At 43.0% G+C, this 23,576-nt stretch overlaps 1 protein-coding gene across 1 annotated transcript in view; it reads right to left on the bottom strand.

The window, feature by feature from the left end:
* Positions 1-23,576, bottom strand: part of RXFP2 (relaxin family peptide receptor 2) — a 128,478-nt gene that overhangs the window by 82,754 nt on the left and 22,148 nt on the right. Inside the window, exons 5-8 of the mRNA XM_030202402.1 lie at positions 12,741-12,812; positions 8,346-8,417; positions 3,834-3,905; positions 188-259 (exon numbers count right to left, since the gene is read on the bottom strand). Of these exons, the coding sequence (XP_030058262.1) occupies positions 188-259; positions 3,834-3,905; positions 8,346-8,417; positions 12,741-12,812 (288 nt within the window). The remainder of the gene's footprint in view (positions 1-187; positions 260-3,833; positions 3,906-8,345; positions 8,418-12,740; positions 12,813-23,576) is intronic.

The raw sequence follows: 23,576 nt of genomic DNA, 5'->3' as shown, positions 1-23,576 counted from the left end.
ATCAGTATTTACACATGTATGTGATATATACATGCAAATGCTGCTATTTACACATAGATATGTTTCTAAAATAATGGCCTATATACATCTACATCGAACTGAGATTTATCTGTCTGTGGGGATAAAAGCTCCATAAATAAGTTTGCAGTATAAAGTAGATGTAAATAGATGCAAGTGTAGTACTTACACGTAAGACAAGGACTGTAGCCCAGTAAACAGCCGCTGTGAAATTTTTGCTATGGGGTTTTCATCAAGGACTCTAGCAAGACATGACATTGAAAAGGTGAGTTATAAATAATACATTGCATTACATTACATAGATATCATTATGTTGATGAGCGCTTGAAAGCTCAGACAGCTAATAGTAGAGTTTAATGACCTTAGATATTTCATGGTGTTCATCAATATTTAATACCCATTATAGGATATATTTTCAGAAGTTTCCTTAATTGCAAACTGACATGTGTACTTCTAAACATGCTCAAAACAGCTGAATAGTCAAGCAAAGGAAACCACATGACAAATTCTGATATACCAAAACTCAAGGTGATGTATAGAGAAATTCAAATACAACATTATATAATATATTGTGACCAGCATAAAAGACCAGCTCCCCAAGACAGAAGCAGGACCGCTGAGAGACTGGGCTGGGCCCGGGACAAGTCCGCCCCCACTGCCACCCCCCAGGTTGTCATCGCCCCCCTGAGGGGGCCCGGTGCCACAGTCCCACCCGCCTCTGCCACCGGGCTGGGCCCCTTCCACCCAAACCCCCGCCAGCAGAAGTGCTGTCTTCTGACTCCGGCGTGCAAGCCCACACAGATGCGCTCCTCTCAGCTGATCTTCGCTGTATTCTGCAGGGTTTCTGTGTGTCTGACGTCCTGCACGTCAGACGCACAGATGCACAGAAGCCCTGCAGAGTACAGCGAAGATCAGCTGAGAGGAGCGCATCTGTGTCGGCCGCGCACGCCGGAGTCAGAACAGAAGACAGCACTTCTGCTGGTGGGGGTTTGGGTGGAAGGGGCCCGGTGGCGGGTGGGACTGCGGCGCCAGGCCCCCCTGGAGGCCCGGGCCCCGGGAATTTTGTCCCCCCTTTCCCCCCTCTCAGCAGTCCTGGACAGAAGGGAGAAGTGGCAAAAGAGCCAGGAGATCCCTGTGGAAGCCAGACTGTTTAAGAAGACAGTGAGACAATGGGTAATACAAGTCCTAGAAGGAAAATTCCCTTCTGTCTTACCCTCAAGAAAAGGAGGCAAACATAGCATTGCTACCTATTGAGAAAAGAGAAAACTCTCAAAACTCAACTTAAGAAGAGGAAGGAGGGAAGAGAGTGGGACCTTTTCCATGGGTGACGTGAGCTCTGAAAGCTGCTATGTTACCTCACCAATCAGGACAACCAGGAGATCTCTGTTCCCCAGCAACTGGGTGGAAGGTTGTGGTTGAAGATCACATACCATTATATGCTACAGCCCAACAGAAAGAGGAGGATGCATCAGAAGGAGACTCCTAGAGAGAAAAATGGCCTTGAGAAGGAATAAGGCACATTTCCCTGAGGCAGGATGGAAGGAAAGGTTCTTTGAGGCAGGAGGGAAGAAATATAGTTCCCTGGTAAGAAAACGTAGAGCTCAGCCTGCAAGCACAGAAGGGAATTCCTTCACAGTGACTTGCGAGATAGGGAGGCCTTGCCTATGGGCAGATCCTTACTTAGGATGCAAGCTGGGGCTAGCTTTCTGCATGGCATTGTTTTAAGTTCACAGTTGAAGCTGTGCGCTCAGCCATTCATGTGCCACTCTGCTGCGTGGCTTTCTGCATTGACCCCTGAGTTCTCAGTAAAGCAGTAAGCAGAATGGGAGTCTAGGGACTGAGGTGCAGGGAATGCTAGGAGAACACAGTATGCAATAAGGGTCCAGTTTGCACATGGCCATCTGTTGCACATTTGTAAGTCATCTTTTGGTAGAGATCTGGCTGAACTTGGGGCCTCAAATTACACTTATGCAGATAATATCCTTTTGTCACTTCCAGTATCTATTGACTTAGAGAGTGTGCACAGATAGCCTTAAATATGTAATTTGCACTGGTGGAAAAACTGGACCCATCTCCACATTGATTTTGAACAAGGAGAAAGCAAAACTGCTGTAGGTTGGTCCTCCATCTATGCCATGGCCTTTATTTGTTTTGTCTTTAGGAGGCGTATCAATTTCTTTGGATTCCTCATTGAAGGTTCATGGTATTATTTTGGACTGCATGCTGTCAATGGAGGTACAGGTCAATCCTTTAACTAGAAAAGCTTCTCTTAAACTGTGACAGTTAAGAATGGTAAGATCTTATTTTCATGAGGATGTATTTAGGTTGCTGTTTCAATTCTTTATGCTTTTGCACTTAGATTACTGTAACTCCCTTTATCTCCGGATTACAGAAAAATTAGCCTATAGAATTCAATTGCCGCAAAACATCGCACCTAAACTGATAGTTAAGAACAAATACATTTAATAGAGTGACACCTATTCTATATCAACTACACTGGCTGACCACAAGATCACAATTCAGTTTAAATTATTATACTTTGTTTTTAAAATAGTAAGTGGTCGATCCTCCTTACATGTTTTTATTATTTGAATGTTCTTTCAATAACTTGTCTCAGTTAAAAAATATTCTAATTTTATTCTTTAACTGAGACAAGTTATTGAAAGAACATTCAAATAATAAAAGCATGTAAGGAGGATCGGCCTTTTACTATTTTAAAAACAAAGCATAATAATGTAAAGAAAAAAGAAGTTTGCTATAAATAAAAAACTATTAGATACATCTGCTTTGCTCATCGCTATAAAGGAATGGAATAGTCTTTCTTTATATATCAGAACAATACCTAGTAATTTAATGTGTTGCCATTCATTGAAAAATTTTCTCTTTACTAAAATTTGTGATTAATTTGATGGTATGGTTTATTTTACATTCCTGGTTATGAGCAGATACTCTTGTTATAATCTGTTCTGAAACTGTAATATGGGATTTAGGGGCCCTTTTACTAAAGGGTGGTAGGGCTATCACATGGGTAGCACGCAGCGAAATAGCACTACCGTGGGGTGTGGTCAGACACCCTGCAGTAGTTCTGGCTTCAGTACGCACCATTTCCCACACAAAAAAAAGAAATTATTTTCTAATGTGGTGGGCGGGAAATAGGCATGCCTGGCAGTAATTGGCAGCACACATCCATCACTGTGTGCTGCCCAATTACTACTGGATTAGGATGTGAGTCTTTACCGCCAAGTAAATAGGTGGCTGTAAGGGCTCAGGCAGTAATGGACACATACTAATTGTGAAATTAGTGCATGGCCATTAAGGACACCAATGGAAAAAATACTTTTTTTGGCCACAGTAAAAAGTAGCTTCGGTGCACGGCAATCCCACGCAGTAACACTACCACAGGCCACTTTTTACTGCAGCTGTATAAAAGGAACCCTTAGTGGGCTAGAAGATCATTCTAAAGCATTTCTTCAAATATGTTTCCGATTTTAGTACAAATGCAGCTTTTTCTTTCAAAGAGATTTTGTAGAATCAACTCTTTGAACCATGAATTTTCTTCAAACCCGGTAGCATTATCTCTTTTAAAAAGGATGATATATCTGTAATTCTTTTTTCTGGTTCTCTAATTTTTTTTTCTTGAACCTTATTATAGAGCAGCTCATGACTTGGAAGAAATCAGCATCTACTTAGGGTAGTGGGTGCCTATGGCTAGGCATTTTAGTCAAATCTCTGCTCTGATTGTACTGAAATGCTGCTTGAGGTACATCTGAGAATCCTTGCCCATTCTTACTGTAAGGGCCAAATTGGATACTTACAGCCATTTTAACTCATGGAGATCTCTGAAAATTCCTGCTGTGAGGCTAGTTATGCAGTTGTGATTAAGATATCTGTAAATGAGAAAAGCAGCTAAAACTGTTTGGATCTAGAGAGTATAAAGCAAAAACTATCTATACAACATTCAAGCACAATCAAGCTTAAGTCAGCAATTATGCGCCAACATTTAGGCTCACCCACTTATTCCATTTCAATAGCATGCTTCTTAAATGTGACATCCTGTGCTCGTAGTATTCTATAAATTGTGGGTGTCACATGGTGACATGCCCATGGCCCCCCTTGCCCATCCAATGTGAATGCCCCTTTAGGAGTTAGCTCTGTGGATGCTGTTGGTGCTTCAGCATCCCCAGTATTGAGCAAACTCCTTGACTGTACCTAGGGAGGGGTAATTTCCATTGGTTCCTATGAGACACCCCCTTGCATAGTATCACCAGAACACATAGGCAGAAAAACACTACACAAAAACACAATGACTACAGAAGGCTGCATCAGGATGAAAGCCAGAGTCTTTATTCAAAATGTTGACGAGTAAAACAAAGATACTGGACCCAACATGGGCCGTGTTTCTGCGATTAGGCCTTCCTCAGGGGTCCTCAAATAAAACATACATAATGAGTTATAAGTGTATTTGTATATGTAAATACGATTAAAAACAGAAAAGATGAAAAACATGCATATCTGTTTATATACAAAAAACATTAAAATATTAGAACACAAATGTGGCATAAAGCAGCATTTGGATGTTTTTCTCACAAAAACATCCAAATCAGTGTTTTTGAAACCTATTTTTCAGACGTTTTTCTATGCTGTTCATCTGCAGTACATCCAAATCTGAAGGGGGCATGTTAAGGGTAGGATTTGGGTGTTCCTAAGACTTTTTCAGCCATAATGGAACAAAACAAAACTGTCCAGGACTAAAACAAAGACATTTTGAGCTAAACCTGTTTTTAGCATGAATAAGGCACAAAAAGGTGCCCTAAATGACCACTGGAAGGAATCAGGGATGACCTCCCCTTACTCCTCCAGTGGTCACTGACCTCCTTCCACCCCCCAAAAATGTGATTAAAAATATTACTTACCAGTCTCTGTGCCAGCCTCAGATGCAGGTGCTTGGATAGTCAGTGGTGTGTGCAGTGCACTGCAAATAGGTGGACCCAGGCCCATACCTCCCCCTAACTGTTACACTTGTGGTGGAAAATGTGAACCCTCCAAAATTCAACAGAAACCACTGTACCCACATATAGGTGCCCCCGTCACTCTTAGTGGTATACAGTTGGGGGAGGTGGGTTTTGGGTGAGTTTTGGAGGGCTCAGCAGACAAGATAAGGGAGCAATGGTGAGATGTGTACCTGGGAGCATTTGAAGTCCACTGCAATGCCCCCTAGGGTGCCCCATTGCTTTCCTGGATGTCTGATGGCCCAGTCTACTAAAAATGCTGAATGCTGGCCCCTCCTACATCTCAATGGCTTGACTTTCTATGTTTTTCACTTGGATTTTTTTTTCTTTTTCGAAAATGGTCAATTAAAAAACCCCACAAAGCGCAAAACCTTGTTCGAAACAGTATTAAAAAAAAAAGATAGATGTTTTCCTTTTTTTGAAAATGGCCTTCATTCCTATTTGGATTTCGGACATTTTGCACAAAATGTCCAAAGTCGGATTTAGACTAGAGAGTTGCACGGGGACAGAAATCTTACCCATCCCCGCCCGTCCCTGCTGGAATCTAACCCGTCCCCGCCCGTCCCCACAAGAATTTAACCCATCCCAACCCGTCCCCACCCGTCCCCGCAAGAATTTAATAGTACATAAAAGAAAGTTCCAGTCAGCTCCCTCAGTCTCTCTCTGGATTTGAGCCACAGCACTGTAGGCAAGGAAGGAACGGAAGTTGGAACTTGGAACACTCTGGTGCGCACATGTAAGATTTGTCTCTGATTCACTGGCAGTGTGTGCTGAGAGGTCGCCACATGCACACGCCAGTAGGTCAGGTGACAACTGATTCTCGTGCCTGTGTCAGAGCTGAGGTCTGTGCACCAGCCTGGGAGCAAAGAGGATTAATAGTAACATAGTAAGTGACAGCAAATAGACCTGAACGGTCCATCCACTCTGCCCAATAGTCACACTCATGATCAATTCATCATTAAATCAACGAGTGTGATATTATATACTTGATTATGGTCTTTCTTTCGTGTTTCTGGAACAAAGACCACAGAAGTCTATCTGGCCCCATCCTTATGTTCCAACTGCTGGAGTTGCCATCGAAGCCCACTCCAGCCTGTTCATGTTCTCATTTGTGGGACACAGACCATAAAAGTCTGTCCAGCACTGTCCTCATGTTCCAGCCACTGAAGTTGCTGTCTAAGCCCTTTCCAGCCCATCCTACACCAGATTGCCATGTATGAGACACAGACCATACAAGTCTGCCAGGTATCAGCTCTAGTTCATCACAGCCAGAGTCGCCATCTAAGTGTCACTTGACATATCCGCACACATGCAGCCATTTAAGGTTAGCATGCCTTTTTGAATTCCGTCATCATTTGTGACTCTACCACCTCCTTAATGGAAGACTTTCCACATTTATGCTGTTAAAGCAAGGAAGAAGAGGAGGAGGAGGAGGAGACAGCACTCAAATAAATTGGTATTCGGTAGATGAGAGGCTGGTGCAGGTGCAGCTTACACTTCCATGGAAAGCCCACAGAACTGGTTCCATCCCCGCGGAAACCCCGCAGAAACTGCCTCCGTCCCCACGGGAACCCCGCAGAACTGCTTCCATCCCCACGGGAACCCCGCAGGAACTGCCTCCGTCCCCGCGGGAATCCCGCGGGTTCCGCGGGATTCCCACGGGGACGGAAGCCGTGCAGCTCTCTAATTTAGACGTCATATCGAAAATGCCCCTCTTAGGCGTCAAGTTACAGGATAGTGCCTAAATGCACTTATGCACGTACCTTCTGTTTCACCTCCATTTCAGTGCATTAATAGCTGTTGTAGTATGGAAGTTATGTGCTGAATTGACGCCTAACTTTTGGATCACTATATAGAACGAGTAGGATTTCATGTACACTGACTCTTTTGATCTCAAACATGAATCAATTGCAATCTGAATCATTATCTGGATGAGAGGACATTCAATTACAGATGCTAATTAAGTGTTTTGGACATCCACACATCTGGATAGACCAGTGGTTCCCAAATCTGGTCCTGGAGGCACCCCAGCCAGTCAGGTTTTCAGGATATCCGCAATGAATATCTATGAGAGATATTTTCATGCACTGTCTCCACTGCATGCAAATCTCTCTCACGAGTATTCATTGTGGATATCCTAAAAACCTGACTGGCTGGAGTGACTCCACGACCAGCTCTGGGAACCACTGGGATAGACCACTTTACAAATTAATCAGAGAAAGAAAAGGGTTCATCACTATTCTGGGTTTCCCCCCCCCCCCCCCCCCCCCCCCATTTTTCTGCTTCTATATTTACATATGTTTACCTGTCTGCTCTGCCAGCTGCTAGAGCTAAGAATGAAGAGGCTGAGTCCTAATGTGTCTTTACCTTTTTCAGTTTGACAGTTCTAGGTCATTGCTGCTGAAGTTGCATAATGTTTTAGCAAAAGTGCAGCTGAGCTATGGTGTTTCTCATATGAATAGACAGTCAGGCTCATTTTCAAAGCACTTAGCCTCCCAAAGTTCCATAGAAACCTATGGAACTTAGCCTCCCAAAGTGCTTTGAAAATATGCCTCAGTATCTCCCAGATTCTATATATGGCGCCCAAAGTTGCATGCCGAAATTTGGGCTGTGCGCCAAAGTTGCACAAGCAAGTTAGTTGATCAATGAGCCCTTAACTAGCAATAATTGGGTGCTAACAACCAATTATTGTAGTTAATTGGCATCAATTAGAATTTGTGCATTCAACTGACTGCAAACTATACTATAAGGCTTGGCACCAAACTCTCATAGCACGTATCTGAAAAGGGGGCGTAGCCAGTGACACATCATGGCCTTTCCTAAAGTTATGTGTGGAATTACAGATTTGCTCGAAGCACGCCTAAGTAGGGTGCCGGCATTTACACCTGCCTTTTAGCAAGCCTAAGTATAATGTCCAAACATTAGGCACCAGATCTATGCCAAACGCTATTCTATAAAGGGCACACTCTCTTTATAGAATAGCGCTTAATGCTCAATTTTTGGGCACCATATTTTCAGTGCCATTTATTGAATTCTCTCCTATATGTATTGTTGGCTGTTCCCCAATGGCACCCACTGTTCCGCTACTGACCTGCCAATATTTTGGATGGCCGGTCGGAGTCGATATTCAGCGGCACTGCCCAGTTAAGTGCTGCTGAATAGGGCAGCTGGGAGCCATTTAAGCAAGCAGCCTCTCCTGCCTGCTTAAATCGCTTTGCATATTGGGCCCATCCCTCTTAATGTTAATGTTAATTTAATTATTGGCATATGTAATCCAGAACATATCAAAGAATAGTTTCATAATAGAAAATTACTCACAAATGTTGAAGTTTAAATAATCCGAAAAATGCTTTTTTGGATATAGTTTTAAGACAGTTTTTTTGCAGAAACCTGGGAAGAATAACATTAAAAAATGAGTGTAATTCTGTTTTATATATCTCTACAGCATCAAAGTTGTTCTCTAATGCTGAGGGGAAAGGGAGAGGGAATGGGACTTGATATACCACCTTTCTGTGGTTTTTGCAACTACATTCAAAGCAGTTTACATATTATATATGGGTACTTATTTAGTACCTGGGGCAATGGAGGGGTAAGTGACTTGCCCAGAGTGGGAATCAAACCCAGTTTCCCAGGATCAAAGTCCACTGCACAGACCACTAGGCTACTCCTCCACTCCATGCTTTTCATATAGCCATAAATGTATGCAAGGGCATCAGTCTCCCAAATCAGTTCTTAATGTAAATGGGGTCTACTTACTAAACTGGCCATCTTCAAATCTAAGCTAAAAGCCCACCTTTTTGATGCTGCTTTTAACGCCTAACCCTTATTCGCTTTGTTCAGAACCCTTATTTTATCATCCTCACTTTAATATTCCCTTATCTCTTGTTTGTCCTGTTTGTCTGTCCTAATTAGATTGTAAGCTCTGTCGAGCAGGGACTGTCTCTTCATGTTCAAGTGTACAGCGCTGCGTACGTCTAGTAGCGCTTTAGAAATGATAAGTAGTAGTAGTAATTAACACAAGTTCAAAAACAGATAACACATAGTAAATAGAGTTAGGGGCTCTTCATCAAAAGAAAACAAATATCCAAAAAATGTCATAAGGTGGTAGATGGACATTTTTCTCTCAAAAACGTTGAAGCTGTGATTTTCGACACTGTGATTTTAGACGTTTTTCTCCACAGTTTGTCCAAATTTCAAGGGGGCATGTTTTGGACGGGATATGAGTGGCACCAAAAGATAGCTATTTTTCTGCAATAATGAAAGAAAAGAAAAAGTCTAGGTCTAAAATTAAGACTTTTTGGCTGGACCTATTTCAATCACGAATGATCAAAAGGTGCCCTAAATGACCACTGGAGGGATTAAGGCATAACCTCCTTACTCCTCCAGTGGTCACAGACACTCTCTTACCCCCCACCCCCTAAGATGTGACATTGACAGTACATACCAGGCCCATGATAGCCAATCTTGTTAGTTAGAGCAGCACACAGGTCACAGGAGTAGCCTAGTGGGCAGTGCAATGGACTGTAGAGAAGGGGACTCAGGCCCATATCCCATTGTACCTAGTACACTTGTGGTAGAATGTGTGAGCCCTCCAAAAATCACTAAACATCTACTATACCTACATATAGGTGTTGCCTGCAAGCTTGAGAACTATTATAGTGGTGTACAGTAGGTTTTTCCTCTGTTCCTGGAGGGCTCACCATACAGCATAAGGGGGTTATGGTGAAATGTGTACCTGGGATCTTTTATGTGAAGTCCACTGCAGTGCCCCTATTCTGCCCCACTGCTCTGCAGGGATGTCTGTGTGACCAGTCTGCTAAGAATTATGCCCCCCCCCCCCCCCCCAGACATCTCAATGGCCAGTTTTGGGGCATTTTTCTCTTGAACTTTTTCCCCAAAACGGTCCCAAAAGACAAATGAAATGAGCACAAAACGTCTAGAAAACAGTGATGTTTGAACCAAAAAGATTAAAGGTTTTTCAGGTTCAAAAATGGCTATGTTCGCCACTCGAAGTTTGGGCTCCACATGTGTTACTTCTCGTGTTAAATTTGCTTACTTTATTTTTTGACTATTAGATTGTAAGCTCTTTGAGCAGGGACTGTCTTTCTTCTATATTTGTGCAGCGCTGCGTACGCCTTGTAGTGCTATAGAAATGCTAAATAGTAGTAGTAGTATCTTGTAATTTTATGGTAATGTGACGTTTTGCTCTAGTAGCACACCGAAAACTTCCAGTTAAAGTGGTTTAAGAGCAAATTCTAACTTCAGCTTAGTAAACAGTAGAACAGGAGTGGAGGAGTAGCCTAGTGGTTAGTGCAGTGGACTTTGATTCTGGGGAACTGAATTCAATTCCCACTGCAGCTCCTTGTGACTCTGGGCAAGTCACTTAACTCTCCATTATCCCTGGTACAAAATAAGTACCTGAATATATGTAAACCACTTTGAATGTAGTTGCAAAAACCTCAGAAAGGCAGTATATCAAGTCCCATTTCCATAAACAGGCCCCTAAGTATTTGACAGTCTTATATCTTATACTAATAACTGCAGAGGCTGATTTGCATATACCCATTTATAATGTCAATGTAAAACTCTTAAAATCAAAATTTTAAAAAGTATTATACCATTTAAGCTACTTAGGATGGCTGACCCCTAGCAATAGTACCATGAGAGTATCAGTGAGGACCATCTCCATTTTTCAACCTGGAGCCAGATGCGAGAGCGGAAGGGAACTGCTCCCACTCCAACCCAGTAGACCACCAGTGATCACCTCCAGGTGAGTCCCAGGGTGGTGAAATGTCCGTAGGGTAGGGGAGAGTTGAGTTTATCGAAAGATGAGGCAGGCTTGGGGGGGGGGGGGGCTTAGATGGGGAATCGGGTGGGGGGATTGGAATCAGGGATTGGAAGGGAAGAGATCAGAACTGGGATTGGCACACCCCCTTATCTGGTTTCCAGGCGATATTCAGCCAGGACGGGAGAAACTTGACCAGGCAAAAGGATGTAACTGCATTTGTGCAGTCCTATCTGCCTACTTAGCTACGCGGGCACTGGCACTGAATATGGCCGGTGCCTGTGTAATCCCCCATTATAATGGGGATTACTAATCTGATGGGAGCCCCTCCCTGGAGTCACTGGGAGGGAGGGAGTTAGTTGGTAATGGAGCGTGAGAAGCCCAGCCCCAAGGGGAATGTGCATGGGAAATTGCTGAGGGAAATGTTCCTGGTTGTTGAATGACAGTAGGGGAGGAGTTTAAAGTTAATAAAAGTTGTTGTTGGGGAGAACACGAGGTCTTTGGTTGCCTCTACCCCCGCTGGGACTGTTGTGCAGAGGGTGTGTCCTGGATGGGTTCAAGAAATTAAGGCTGAACTAAGTGGAGGTTTCTGCCAGTACAAGCATTAACTGTGAAGTGGAGGAGTATTTCAGGTGGGAAGCAGGGGAGCAGAAACAGGAAAGAGCCTGTTCAGAGCCAAAGGTGGTAGCCCGGAGAGGTAGTCCTTTGGAGGAGTGTGGACAGACAGGGAGGTCTGGTCCAAAAGGAAGATTGTTTGTTGCATCAGTGCTGCAGGCACAGCCTTAGGTTGTTTTACCCAGAAAGGATGTAAATATGTACATACTGTAGGATTTACCAGTTGAAGTAGAGGATTTTCACCTTATCCTTGAGTTCGGCTCTGGACTAATTGTTACAAAGACATCAAGTTGGATTACAAATTAACTTCTTTTATCCTGAAAGGATTGAACTGCTTGCCAAGCAAGGTCCAAGTTAAACCTGAATGTTCAGTTTATTTCTTCAAATCAAACGTAGTATTAACATTACAATCTTTGCATACAGTATACAGGATGCACTTGACATAAAATCCCAACACAGGCCGTGTTTCAGCACTAGATGCCTTCATCAGGGGACCTTTTCAAGTGGCAAAAATGTTAGTACTGCAATCCTCTGAAATCTGTCAACAGCTAGCTAGTCAGACATGCTAAAAGCTATGAGTTTACCGATGGGAAAATCGGCAGCTTCTTCTCAAGAAAGGCATGAAAAACCTTTGGTTTGAAGAAGTAAACTGAACATTCTGGTTAATCTTGGACCTTGTCTTGATGCCTTCCACTCTTGTTGCTTGTTTGGTTTGTCTACAAAAATGTTTTTTTTCTTTTGAACTGCCTGTTGCAGAAGTTGAGTAAAGTTGCTGTTTGGTGCATTAAAAAACCTGCACTGGAGTCTTTTCTTGGCGTGAGAGTGAAACTTTCTTTCTCCTGAACTACAATAGAAAAGAGTGTACAGAGTGAAAACCCAGGCTTAATACGCTACATCCTTCTGGATTTTTATCTGGCCCTGGCTCGCGCCCAGCTCAGTGAGTCAGAAGTGACTAAGAAAAAGAAAAACTTCCACTCTGTCTTTTGGTTTTGTGGCCCTGGTCTCGGGTGCTGGCCCGTAATGAGCTAGCTGGTGCCCGGATTGTGTGTGTGGTGAGACCAGGGTTACACCTGCATAATTGCCAACTCCTCCCCAACTGTGCACCAAGGCTGTCTTGCACTAACCAGACAGTGCCACGGCAGTCAGAGCCACTATTCAGTGGCACTGCTGAATATCAGTGGCCGGTTCTCTCAGCATAATTTAATTGGGCAAGAGCCTTTCCTGTCCTCTTAAGCCGTGCTGAATATTGGCCCCATTGTCTTTAGACTATTTTTTAAAATTGCATCTAATGTTCATATGAACAGAATACTTACAGATATTTCATTTCTGTACACATGAGGAAAACGTCATCTGGAAGACTGAAAATGTTATTTCTTTTCAGAGACCTAGAAAAATGTGTAACAGAAACAGAGAAAGGCAGTTTATAAATAAATCATTACTGCATATTCTTTGGGAGGGTTATGGTTTCTGTAGGCTCATAAGAAGAGTGATTTTGTTAACTTGTGTAGCAAATACATGCATTCTTTCCCTTTCAAACATTAGTCCAACAAAATCGCACTTACACATCTGCTCTTCCGTACACACACAATTTGAGACAATTTACATGCATGCTGTTCAATACCCAAATATACGTGTTCACGTCAAATGTACCCCAGTTTTATCTATGGAAACATCTTTGCTCACTGAGGGTAAAGTCAACTGCAAAATGGGTTTATTGTATATCAGGGCGTCTTTTCTAGGAGCTGGTTATGGCACCTCTTTTAAGACTAAAGGACAGCAGGCGCCTAAACAAGCAAAAAAGCCCGTTTCTGAACAAATGAAACGGGCCCTAGGAAGGCTGTTATCATCTAAATGTTTTCTCGTCTCTCTCCCCTGCCCTCTCCTCCATGTTGAGCGATTCTCCCCTGCCCTCCCCTCCCTGTCCAGTGATTCTCCCCTACAATGCCCTCCCCTCCCTGTTCAGCGATTTTCCCTCCCCTGCCCTCCCCTCCCCTCCATGTCCAGCGATTCTCCCTTCCCCTCCTCTGCCCTCCAATCCATGTCCAGCGATCCTCCCCTCCCCTCCCCTCCACTCCATACCTGAGGTCGCAGCGGCTGCAGGCTCGGTTGACGTCGCCTCCAGCCTTCCCTTTCAGTGTCCCACCCTCCTCTGACATCATTTTGTCTTTCCGCGAGGGCAGGACACAGAGGGAAGGGAACGCTGGAGGCGAGCTGACATAAGCTCATTAGTATACGGTTATGAACCCAGCCAGCCAGCCATCTATCCAGGGATGCAGATTGACCAATTATTATATATAGAGATTGGCACAAGTGCAGAGAATGCGTGCATATTTAGACACGGCCACTTAAACCAGTCCTATAGCTGGATTAAATGCCCATGCCTGGATGCAGTGGCAGCCCTACCATTAAGCCACCTGAGGCAGGGGCCTCAGGCAGCACTCTTCTTGGAGCAGCATCTCCCCCTTCCCAGAATTTACTTTCTTTTCCCATTTTCCAAAGTGTGGCAGCAGCAGTGATTTCCATATGCTGCCCTGCCACCGGCACTAGCCTCTTCTCTTTACTGTGATCTGCCTCTCTGATGTAACTTCCTGCTTCCTCAGAGGTGGGCCACAGTAGAGAAGAGGCTGGTTCTGGCAGCAGGGCAGAGGATGGGAATCGCTGCCACTACTGTCTGTTGGAAAATGGGAAACGAAAGTAGACTCGGGGAAGAGGGTGGAAGAAGAAATGGGGGGATGCCAGACCATGGCCCGGGGGTGAGGGGGGAGATCTCAACCTTGCCTCAGGCAGCATCTTGCCTTGGGCCACCCTGCCTGGATGTATGCATGAATGCACTATCCTCCGGATTCTATACAGTGCGACTTAAGTTGCACGCGCAAATATAGTTGTATTCTGTATTTGCACATGAAACTTAATTAGTTAACAAGCCAATCAGTGCTGATAATTTCCAATAAACAAGCCATTATCAACACTAATTGGCAATAATTAGAACTCATGCATACAACTGTCTAAACGCATTCTATCACTTGATTCACCTAAATTCTAAGTCGCAGAGTTGAAAATAGGGCATGGCCATGGGTGTAGAATGGGCAGGTCATGGGCATTCCTAAAATCTATGCATGTTGTCATAGAATACACCTTCTCCGCGCGTAATTTAGGCATCCCAGGGGGGTGCATAGCAGTGATCCGCCCCAGGTGGCAGCCGACCAAGGAACACCACTGGGACTCAGGAAATAACTCCATCACTGCATACGTCTAGTAGCGCAATAGAAATGATAAGTAGTAGTAGTAGTAGTAGTAAGAAAACTGGCCAGATCAATGCCAGAACAGATACTGACAGTTATTAACATCATTGTAAATACTGCTATCCAGCAGAAAATGTCTGCAGACAATCCGGCCAATATTTAGCGCTATTTAACTGACAGGAACAGCTCCCGGCCGGTTAAATAGTACTTAATCTGCTCAGTGCATGAGATAGCTGGTTATCTCTGCTGAATATTAGCACTTAGCGCCTAAGGCCAGATTGTATATATGGCACCTGAAAAATCCATGTGGAACAAATTTTCGCCTATGCGTATTCTATAAACGGCACCTAAATTTAGGCGCAGTATATAGAATACACTTAGTTGATATCGCAGCGCCTAGAACTATGCACATCCATTTACACCAAGAAAAACATGGTGTAAATACCGGCATGTAAATTTAGGCGCGGAGGAGCATGTTCTATAACAGTGCACGTAAATTTTGGAACATCCGCAAAATCCCATTTTCCCACCCATAACAACATCCCTTTTTGGCTGTGTGCATTAGAATTTAGGCACTCTGCATTACAGACTGTAATCAACGCTGATTAGCTTGTTAAGCCAATTAAGTTATGCACGTTATTATGGAAAACACTTAGATTTTGGTACAGAGCACTAGGAGCAATATATAGAATCTGGAGGTTATCAATAGAAATCAAACAAAATAAAACATGGAAAAGAAAATAAGTTGATACCTTTTTTATTGGACATAACTTAATACATTTCTTGATTAGCTTTCGAAGGTTGCCTTTCTTCCTCAGATCGGAAATAAGCAAATGAGGTAGCAGATAGTATATATGAGAGAAACATCAAAGCATTACTTTGACTGTCTGACAGAGTGGGAGGGTGGGGGTATGCATGGGGACATCAAAGCATTTCATTGATATTCTAACAGAATGGGTGTTGGTAGGTGAGAGGAAGGTAATAAACAGAGAAATAAACAGAGAAATACAGCTTTATGTTTTATAATGAGTTAGAAAACCCAGATCCTTATTAAGTCCTGTTTGTTGGGTGTCAAAATATTCAATCATTCTTATTTCAAAGGTCTTACGTTCCTGTATTGTTTTAAAATTACCTTTCAGTATTCTTACTGTGAAATCACTGGTGCAGTGTTCTGGTCTTGTGAAGTGTTGGCCCACAGGGGTGAGGGCCTGACTGGCACCAGCTATTTTCATGTGATGTCTGTGTAGATTGAATCTTGTCTTAAGCATCTGGCCTGTTTCTCCAATATAGCATCCTTCGTTTTGACACCAAACAAACAGGACTTAATAAGGATCTGGGTTTTCTAACTCATTATAAAACATAAAGCTGTATTTCTCTGTTTCTCTGTTTATTACCCTCCTCTCACCTACCAATACCCATTCTGTTAGAATATCAATGAAATGCTTTGATGTCCCCATGCATACCCCCACCCTCCCACTCTGTCAGACAGTCAAAGTAATGCTTTGATGTTTCTCTCATATATACTATCTGCTACCTCATTTGCTTATTTCCGATCTGAGGAAGAAGGGCAACCTTCGAAAGCTAATCAAGAAATGTATTAAGTTATGTCCAATAAAAAAGGTATCATCTTATTTTCTTTTCCATGTTTTATTTTGTTTGATTTCTATTGATAACCTTTCAGAGTGGACTAACACGGCTACCACACCTCTCTACTTTAGAATCTGGAGGATAGTGGCTAACCAGCTATATCACGCCGTGAATATTCAAGCACTTCACTGGCTAAGTTTAATGGTCAAATTGGACTGCCTAAATAGCAGTCCTATCTTTGGCCACTATAAACTTAGCTGGCCAGCACTAAATATTATCATGGCCAGTTAAGATTAAAAGCCAGCCGAAAAAAAAATATGGATATTCAATGCTGGTCACCAGAAACGGCCCAGCATTGAATATCCAGCCTTCTTCCAGCTGAATACAGGGGTGTGCTGGTAAATTTTTAACAACAGGCTCTTTCTCCGGATGTAGTCAGCTCTGCAGTTGGAAGGGCCAGGGGGGGGGGGGAGCAACACTTGCCTCTCTCTCCTCCCTCCCTTCGTGCGGGCACGCTAGGCATTTGCTGGCAGCAAATAAATGGACTGCCACCACTCCCAACGTCTTGCTCTGAGCAGCATGCTGAAACTTCTCACAAATGCTGGAGAAGTCCCAGCCTGCAGTTCAGAGCTGGAAACAAGGAGTGGGGAGCAGCAGCAGTCTATTTACTTGGCTGGCAGGGCTCAGCATCCCCACCAGCAAAGTAAAAGAGAATTCAGCAGGGGTCCCAAGCCCACATTTTGGGAGCCAGTTGTTAAAGTAGCCATGGAGGGCCCTACTTTAACAACCAGCTCCCAAAATTCTTAAAAACTTAACAACCGGCTCTTGCGAGCCTGTGAGAGCCTGCTCCAGCACACCATATCTGCCGAAATGACTTAGATGCTAAATCCAACATAGAAAATTTGTAGCTTTAAAATCAGATTTGTTTCATGTGTATGTTGTTAAATATCAGTCATAAACAATGAAAATGGTGGTGGTTGCAAACTTTTGACCATGACTGAAGTTACAATACAGATAAATAATTGCTGCATAAAATAAACACAATACACACTACTAGTGAGATCAATACCCTATATTGTCTTCTTTACGGAGGAAAGACTTCAGATGCTCTGCATTCACTCCCTGTATATATTCGTGTGAATGACAGACTGCTTCACATCCTGTGCAGACGGGTATTCTGCTGTAATAGGATATGATGCAAGATCCTCATAAGTCTGAAAACCTCCACTTAGTAAGTTTAATCTTATTTTCTACAGCTGTGTTTTAAAACCACTGTTTTTGGAATGAAAATTTGCACTTATTTATTTATTTATTTGCTGCATTTGTATCCCACATTTTCCCACCTCTTTGCAGGCTCAATGTGGCTTACATATGTCATGAGTAGTGGAAATGCATGAGAAAGTATACATTTAGTAATAACAGAAGGATTTGGGGTAACATGATAATGATAGAACATGATAGTATTTTTCAGCAAACATAATAAGAGCTATATAAGAAATATATAAGAATTATATAAGAAAATATACATTTGGTAATAGCAAAAGGATCTTGGGTAGCGTGATGATGAAAAAACATATTAATATTTTGGCAAGTAGATATAGTGGAGGCAGTTCTGGATATGTGTACAGGAGTTCATATTTGTTGATCATTGTTGTATGCCTTGTTGAAGAGATGAGTCTTCAGCAGAATTCGGAAGTTAGCTAGTTCATAGATCGTTTTTAAATTGCGCGGCAGCACATTCCAGAATTGTGTGCTCAGGTAGGAAAAGGTTGACGCATGCGTCAGTTTGTATTTGAGACCTTTACAGTTTGGGAAGTGAAGATTAAGGAATGTGCAGGATGATTTTTTAGCATTCCTGGGTGGTAGGTCTATCAGGTCTGACATGTAGGCTGGTGCGTCTCCTTGAATAATTTTATGAATTAGGGTGCATATTTTGAACGTAATACGTTCTTTTAGTGGGAGCCAGTGCATCTTTTTTCGTAGGGGTTTAGCGCTTTCATATTTTGTTTTACCGAATATGAGTCTAGCTGCAGTGTTCTGAACTGTCTGAAGTTTCTTGATTATTTGCTCTTTGCAGCCAGCGTAGAGTGCATTGCAGTAATCTAGGTGGCTGAGTACCATTGATTGTACCAGGTTGCGGAAGACGGTTCTTGGGAAGAAAGGTCTTACTCTTTTTCATTTCCACATTGAATGGAACATCTTCTTGGTTGTGTTTTTCGCGTGACTCTCAAGTGTTAGGTGTCTATCGATGGTAACTCCAAGTATTTTTAGGGTGTCTGAAATTGGAAGATTCAGTTTTGGTGTGTCAATAGTGGTGAATTTGTTTGTATTGTGTTGTGAGGTGAGTGCTAGGCATTGGGTTTTTTCTGCATTGAGCTTCAGCTTGAATGTGTCCGCCCATGTGTGCATGATATGTAGGCTTTGGTTGATATCATTGGAAATTTCCTTTAGATCTTGTTTAAATGGGATGTAGATCGTTACGTCGTCTGCGTATATGTATGGGTTAAGGTTCTGGTTTGATAGTAGTTTCGCCAAGGGTTCTGAGAGAAGAGGACACTTCTCTGGTAAGTGAACACTACTTTGCTTTGTGCTTTGGGAACTTAAAGATTGGGGTTTAAAGGAGGAATTGTAGGTTAGTGTTAGGCAAAATTAAAAAGCAAATTTCAACAGCTAACAGAAAACAGCTAATCTCCATAGTCTTTTCCACTTAGTTTTAAAAGCTTTGTACTACAGCATTAACAGATACCTTGGAGGAGGGAGGTCTCCTAGAAGGAGAGCATCACCCTGGTGAAGTAGGAAGTACTCCTGTAGCCAGGACCTGCCCACCAGGGGATGTACTATCCTCTCGCACCGAGGATATGTCTCCAAGTGCTGCCCGGGAGGGAAAGGTTAGGACAGCTGTTGTAGTTGGTGATTCGATCATTAGGCATATAGATAGCTGGGTGGCTGGTGGACGTGAGGATCGCCTGGTGACTTGCCTGCCTGGTGCGAAGGTGGCGGACCTCAAGCGTCACCTAGATAGGATTTTAGATAGTGCTGGGGAGGAGTCCGCTGTCTTGGTACATGTGGGTATCAATGACATAGGAAAATGTGGGAGAGAGGTTCTAGAAGCCAAATTTAGGCTCTTAGGTAGAAAGCTCAAATCCAGATCCTCTAGGGTAGCATTTTCTGAAATGCTACCTGTTCCACGTGCAGGGCCCAAGAGACAGGCAGAGCTCCAGAGTCTCAATGCATGGACCAGGCTGCTGGCATCGGCATTTAAAAAGGAGATAGAGCAGCTTTTAAACTAGAAATGGGGGGAAGGCCGACAGTCGCTCAAAAGCGCATGGTTCGGGAAAAGGTATCTTGCAAAGATACCTCACAAACAGGGAAGATAGGGTTTCTGGATAGTGAGGTTGCACAACAGACCGTGGTAGACCAGGTGCCCTTAAATACAACTAAAGATCAGACAAAAGATGTCAAATCAATAGTGTCAGGTACTAAGCATCATGCAAATAAGAACAACAAACATACTCTGAAATGTCTATATGCAAATGCTAGGAGTCTAAGAAATAAGATGGGAGAGTTGGAATATATTGCACTAAATGAAAAATTGGATATAATAGGCATTACTGAGACCTGGTGGAAGGAGGATAACCAGTGGGACACTGTCATACCGGGGTACAAAGTATATCGTAGTGATAGGGTGGACCGGACTGGTGGAGGGGTAGCATTGTATATTAACGAGAGCCTTGACTCAGATAGATTACAAATTCAGCAGGACACAAATCACACCTTTGATTGTGGGTTGAAATTCCATGTATAAAAGGGAAAAAAACGGTGATAGGAGTGTACTACCGTCCGCCTTGCCAGGATGAGCAGGTAGACACAGAAATGATAAAAGAAATCAGAGATGTGAACAAAATGGGCAATGTGATAATAATGGGTGACTTCAATTATCCAAATATAGACTGGGTAAATGTAACATCGGGACACGCTACAGAGATACAATTCCTTGATGAAATCAAGGACAGCTTTATGGAGCAACTGGTGCAGGAGCCGACGAGAGAAGGAAAAATTCTAGACTTGGTCCTTAGTGGAGCGCATGATCTGGTGAGGGACGTTATGGTACTGGGGCCGCTTGATAACAGTGACCATAATATGATCAGTTTTGATATCGACCTTGAAGTAACTGTACACAGAAAGTCAAATACGTTAGCGTTTAACTTTAAAAAAGGAGACTATGATAAAATGAGAAGAACGGTAAAAAAAAAACTTAAAGGGGGGCAACTGAGAGAGTAAAAACTGTACAACAGGCGTGGACGCTGTTCAAAAATACCATCCTGGAGGCCCAGGCCATACACATTCCGCAAATTAGAAAAGAAAGACGGAACTCCAAAAGACAGCCGGCCTGGTTGAAAAGTGAGGTGAAGGAAGCTATTAGGGCTAAAAGAAACGCCTTCAGAAAATGGAAGAAGGAACCGTTTGAAAATAACAAGAAGCAGCATAAGGAGTGTCAAAGCAAATGCAAGGCGCAGATTAAGAAGGCCAAAAGGGATTACGAAAAAAAGATAGCATTAGAGGCAAAAAAACATAGTAAAATTTTTTTTCGGTATATTAAAAGCAGGAAGCCGGCAAAAGAATCGGTTGGGCCGCTGGATGACCGAGGGGTAAAAGGGGCGATCAAGGAAGACAAAGACGTAGCAGAGAGACTGAATGAATTCTTTGCTTCGGTCTTCACTGAGGAAGATTTGGGTGGAATACCGGTGTCGAAAATGGTATTTCAAGCGGACGAGTCGGAGAAACTTACTGACTTCACGGTAAACCTGGGGGACGTAATGGGGCAGTTCGGCAAACTGAAGAGTAGCAAATCTCCTGGACCGGATGGTATTCATCCTAGAGTACTGATAGAACTGAAAAATGAGCTTGCGGAGCTACTGCTAGTGATATGCAACTTATCCTTAAAATCGAGCGTGGTACCGGAAGATTGGAGGGTGGCCAATGTAACGCCCATTTTTTAAAAAGGCTCCAGGGGAGATCCGGGAAATTATAGACCGGTGAGTCTGACATCGGTGCCGGGGAAAATGGTAGAGGCTATTATTAAAAACAAAATTACAGAGCACATCCGAGGACATGGATTACTGAGACCGAGTCAGCACGGCTTTTGTGTGGGGAAATCTTGCCTGACCAATTTACTTCAATTCTTTGAAGGAGTAAACAAACATGTGGACAAAGGGGAGTCGGTTGATATTGTGTATCTGGATTTTCAAAAGGCGTTTGACAAGGTACCTCATGAAAGGCTACAGAGGAAATTGGAGGGTCATGGGATAGGAGGAAATGTCCTATTGTGGATTAAAAACTGGTTAAAGGATAGGAAACAGAGAGTGGGGTTAAACGGGCAGTATTCACAATGGAGAAGGGTAGTTAGTGGGGTTCCTCAGGGGTCTGTGCTAGGACCGCTGCTTTTTAATATATTTATAAATGATTTAGAGATGGGAGTAACTAGCGAGGTAATTAAATTTGCTGATGACACAAAGTTATTCAAAGTCGTTAACTCGCGACAGGATTGTGAAAAATTACAAGAGGACCTTACGAGACTGGGAGACTGGGCGGCTAAATGGCAGATGACGTTTAATGTGAGCAAGTGCAAGGTGATGCAAGTGGGAAAAAAGAACCCGAATTATAGCTACGTCATGCAAGGTTCCACGTTAGCAGTTACGGACCAAGAAAGGGATCTGGGTGTCGTCGTCGATAACACACTGAAACCTTCTGCTCAGTGTGCTGCTGCGGCTAGGAAAGCGAATAGAATGTTGGGTATTATTAGGAAAGGTATGGAAAACAGGTGTGAGGATGTTATAATGCCTTTGTATCGCTCCATGGTGTGACCGCACCTTGAGTATTGTGTTCAATTCTGGTCGCCGCATCTCAAGAAAGATATAGTAGAATTGGAAAAGGTGCAGCGAAGGGCGACTAAAATGATAGCGGGGATGGGACGACTTCCCTATGAAGAAAGACTAAGGAGGCTAAGGCTATTCAGCTTGGAGAAGAGACGGCTGAGGGGAGACATGATAGAGGTATATAAAATATTGAGTGGAGTGGAACAGGTGGATGTGAAGCATCTGTTCACGCTTTCCAAAAATACTAGGACTAGGGGGCATGCGGTTAAACTACAGTGTAGTAAATTTAAAACAAATCGGAGAAAATATTTCTTCACCCAACGTGTAATTAAACTCTGGAATTCATTGCCGGAAAATGTGGTGAAGGCGGTTAGCTTAGCAGAGTTTAAAAAGGGGTTGGACGGTTTCCTAAAGGACAAGTCCATAATCCGCTACTAAACGGACTTGGAAAAATCCAAAATTCCAGGAATAACATGTATAAAATGTTTGTACGTTTGGGAAGCTTGCCAGGTGCCCTTGGCCTGGATTGGCAGCTGTCGTGGACAAGATGCTTGGCTCGATGGACCCTTGGTCTTTTCCCAGTATGGCATTACTTATGTACTTATCATCATTAAGTTGAATAGAGTCGGTGGTGGAACTCCGCATTCAGGTATCCATGTAGCTGATGTAGTCGAATTAGATGTCACTTGGTATGATCGTGTGGTTAGGAATCCTTTGAACCAGTTGAGAACATTTCCTCCAATTCCAAAATATTCAAGGATATGTAGTAGTATTCCATGATCAACCATATCAAAGGCGCTAGACATGTCAAATTGTAGCAATAGTATATTCTTGCCAGTTGCAATCATTTGTTTAAATTTATTCATGAGAGTAACTAGTACTGTTTCCGTGCTGTGGTTAGACAGAAATCCTGACTGGGAGTCATGTAGTATTGAGAATTTGTTTAAGTAGTTTGTGAGTTGTTTGGTTACCATCCCTTCCGTTAGTTTGGTTATTAAGGGTATGGATGCTACTGGTCTGTAGTTGGTTAGTTCGCTGACACTCTTCTTTGCGTCTTTGGGTATTGGAGTGAGTAGAATGTTTCCTTTTTCCTTCGGGAAGAGTCCAGTTTGTAACATATAGTTTATGTGATTCGTGAGGTCTACTATAAATTGATGAGGGGCAGATGTCATAAGGTTGTTTGGGGATATATATAGTTTGCAATGAGATTATCTGGGCTGTAGCTTAATCGATTGGGCACGCCCTCTGGTTTTATAAAGTAAAAATGGAAATTGCACACGGGAGACACGGAACTATCACTGGGCTGCACAGCAAGCCTAGTGGTAGGGCTGATTCCCCGTGCGCCAAGCCGGCGGTAGCCCTACTTCCCTTTAGTAAAAGGGCTCCTATGTAATAAAGCCCCTTTAAATATTGCTGTGCCATTATAGATTTAGAGGGGAAGTTA

The sequence above is a fragment of the Microcaecilia unicolor genome, chromosome 4 (assembly GCF_901765095.1).
Source record: "Microcaecilia unicolor chromosome 4, aMicUni1.1, whole genome shotgun sequence".
Lineage (NCBI taxonomy): Eukaryota > Metazoa > Chordata > Amphibia > Gymnophiona > Siphonopidae > Microcaecilia > Microcaecilia unicolor.
Note: the sequence above shows the minus strand (reverse complement) of the source record. Positions and strands in the feature narration are given on the sequence as shown.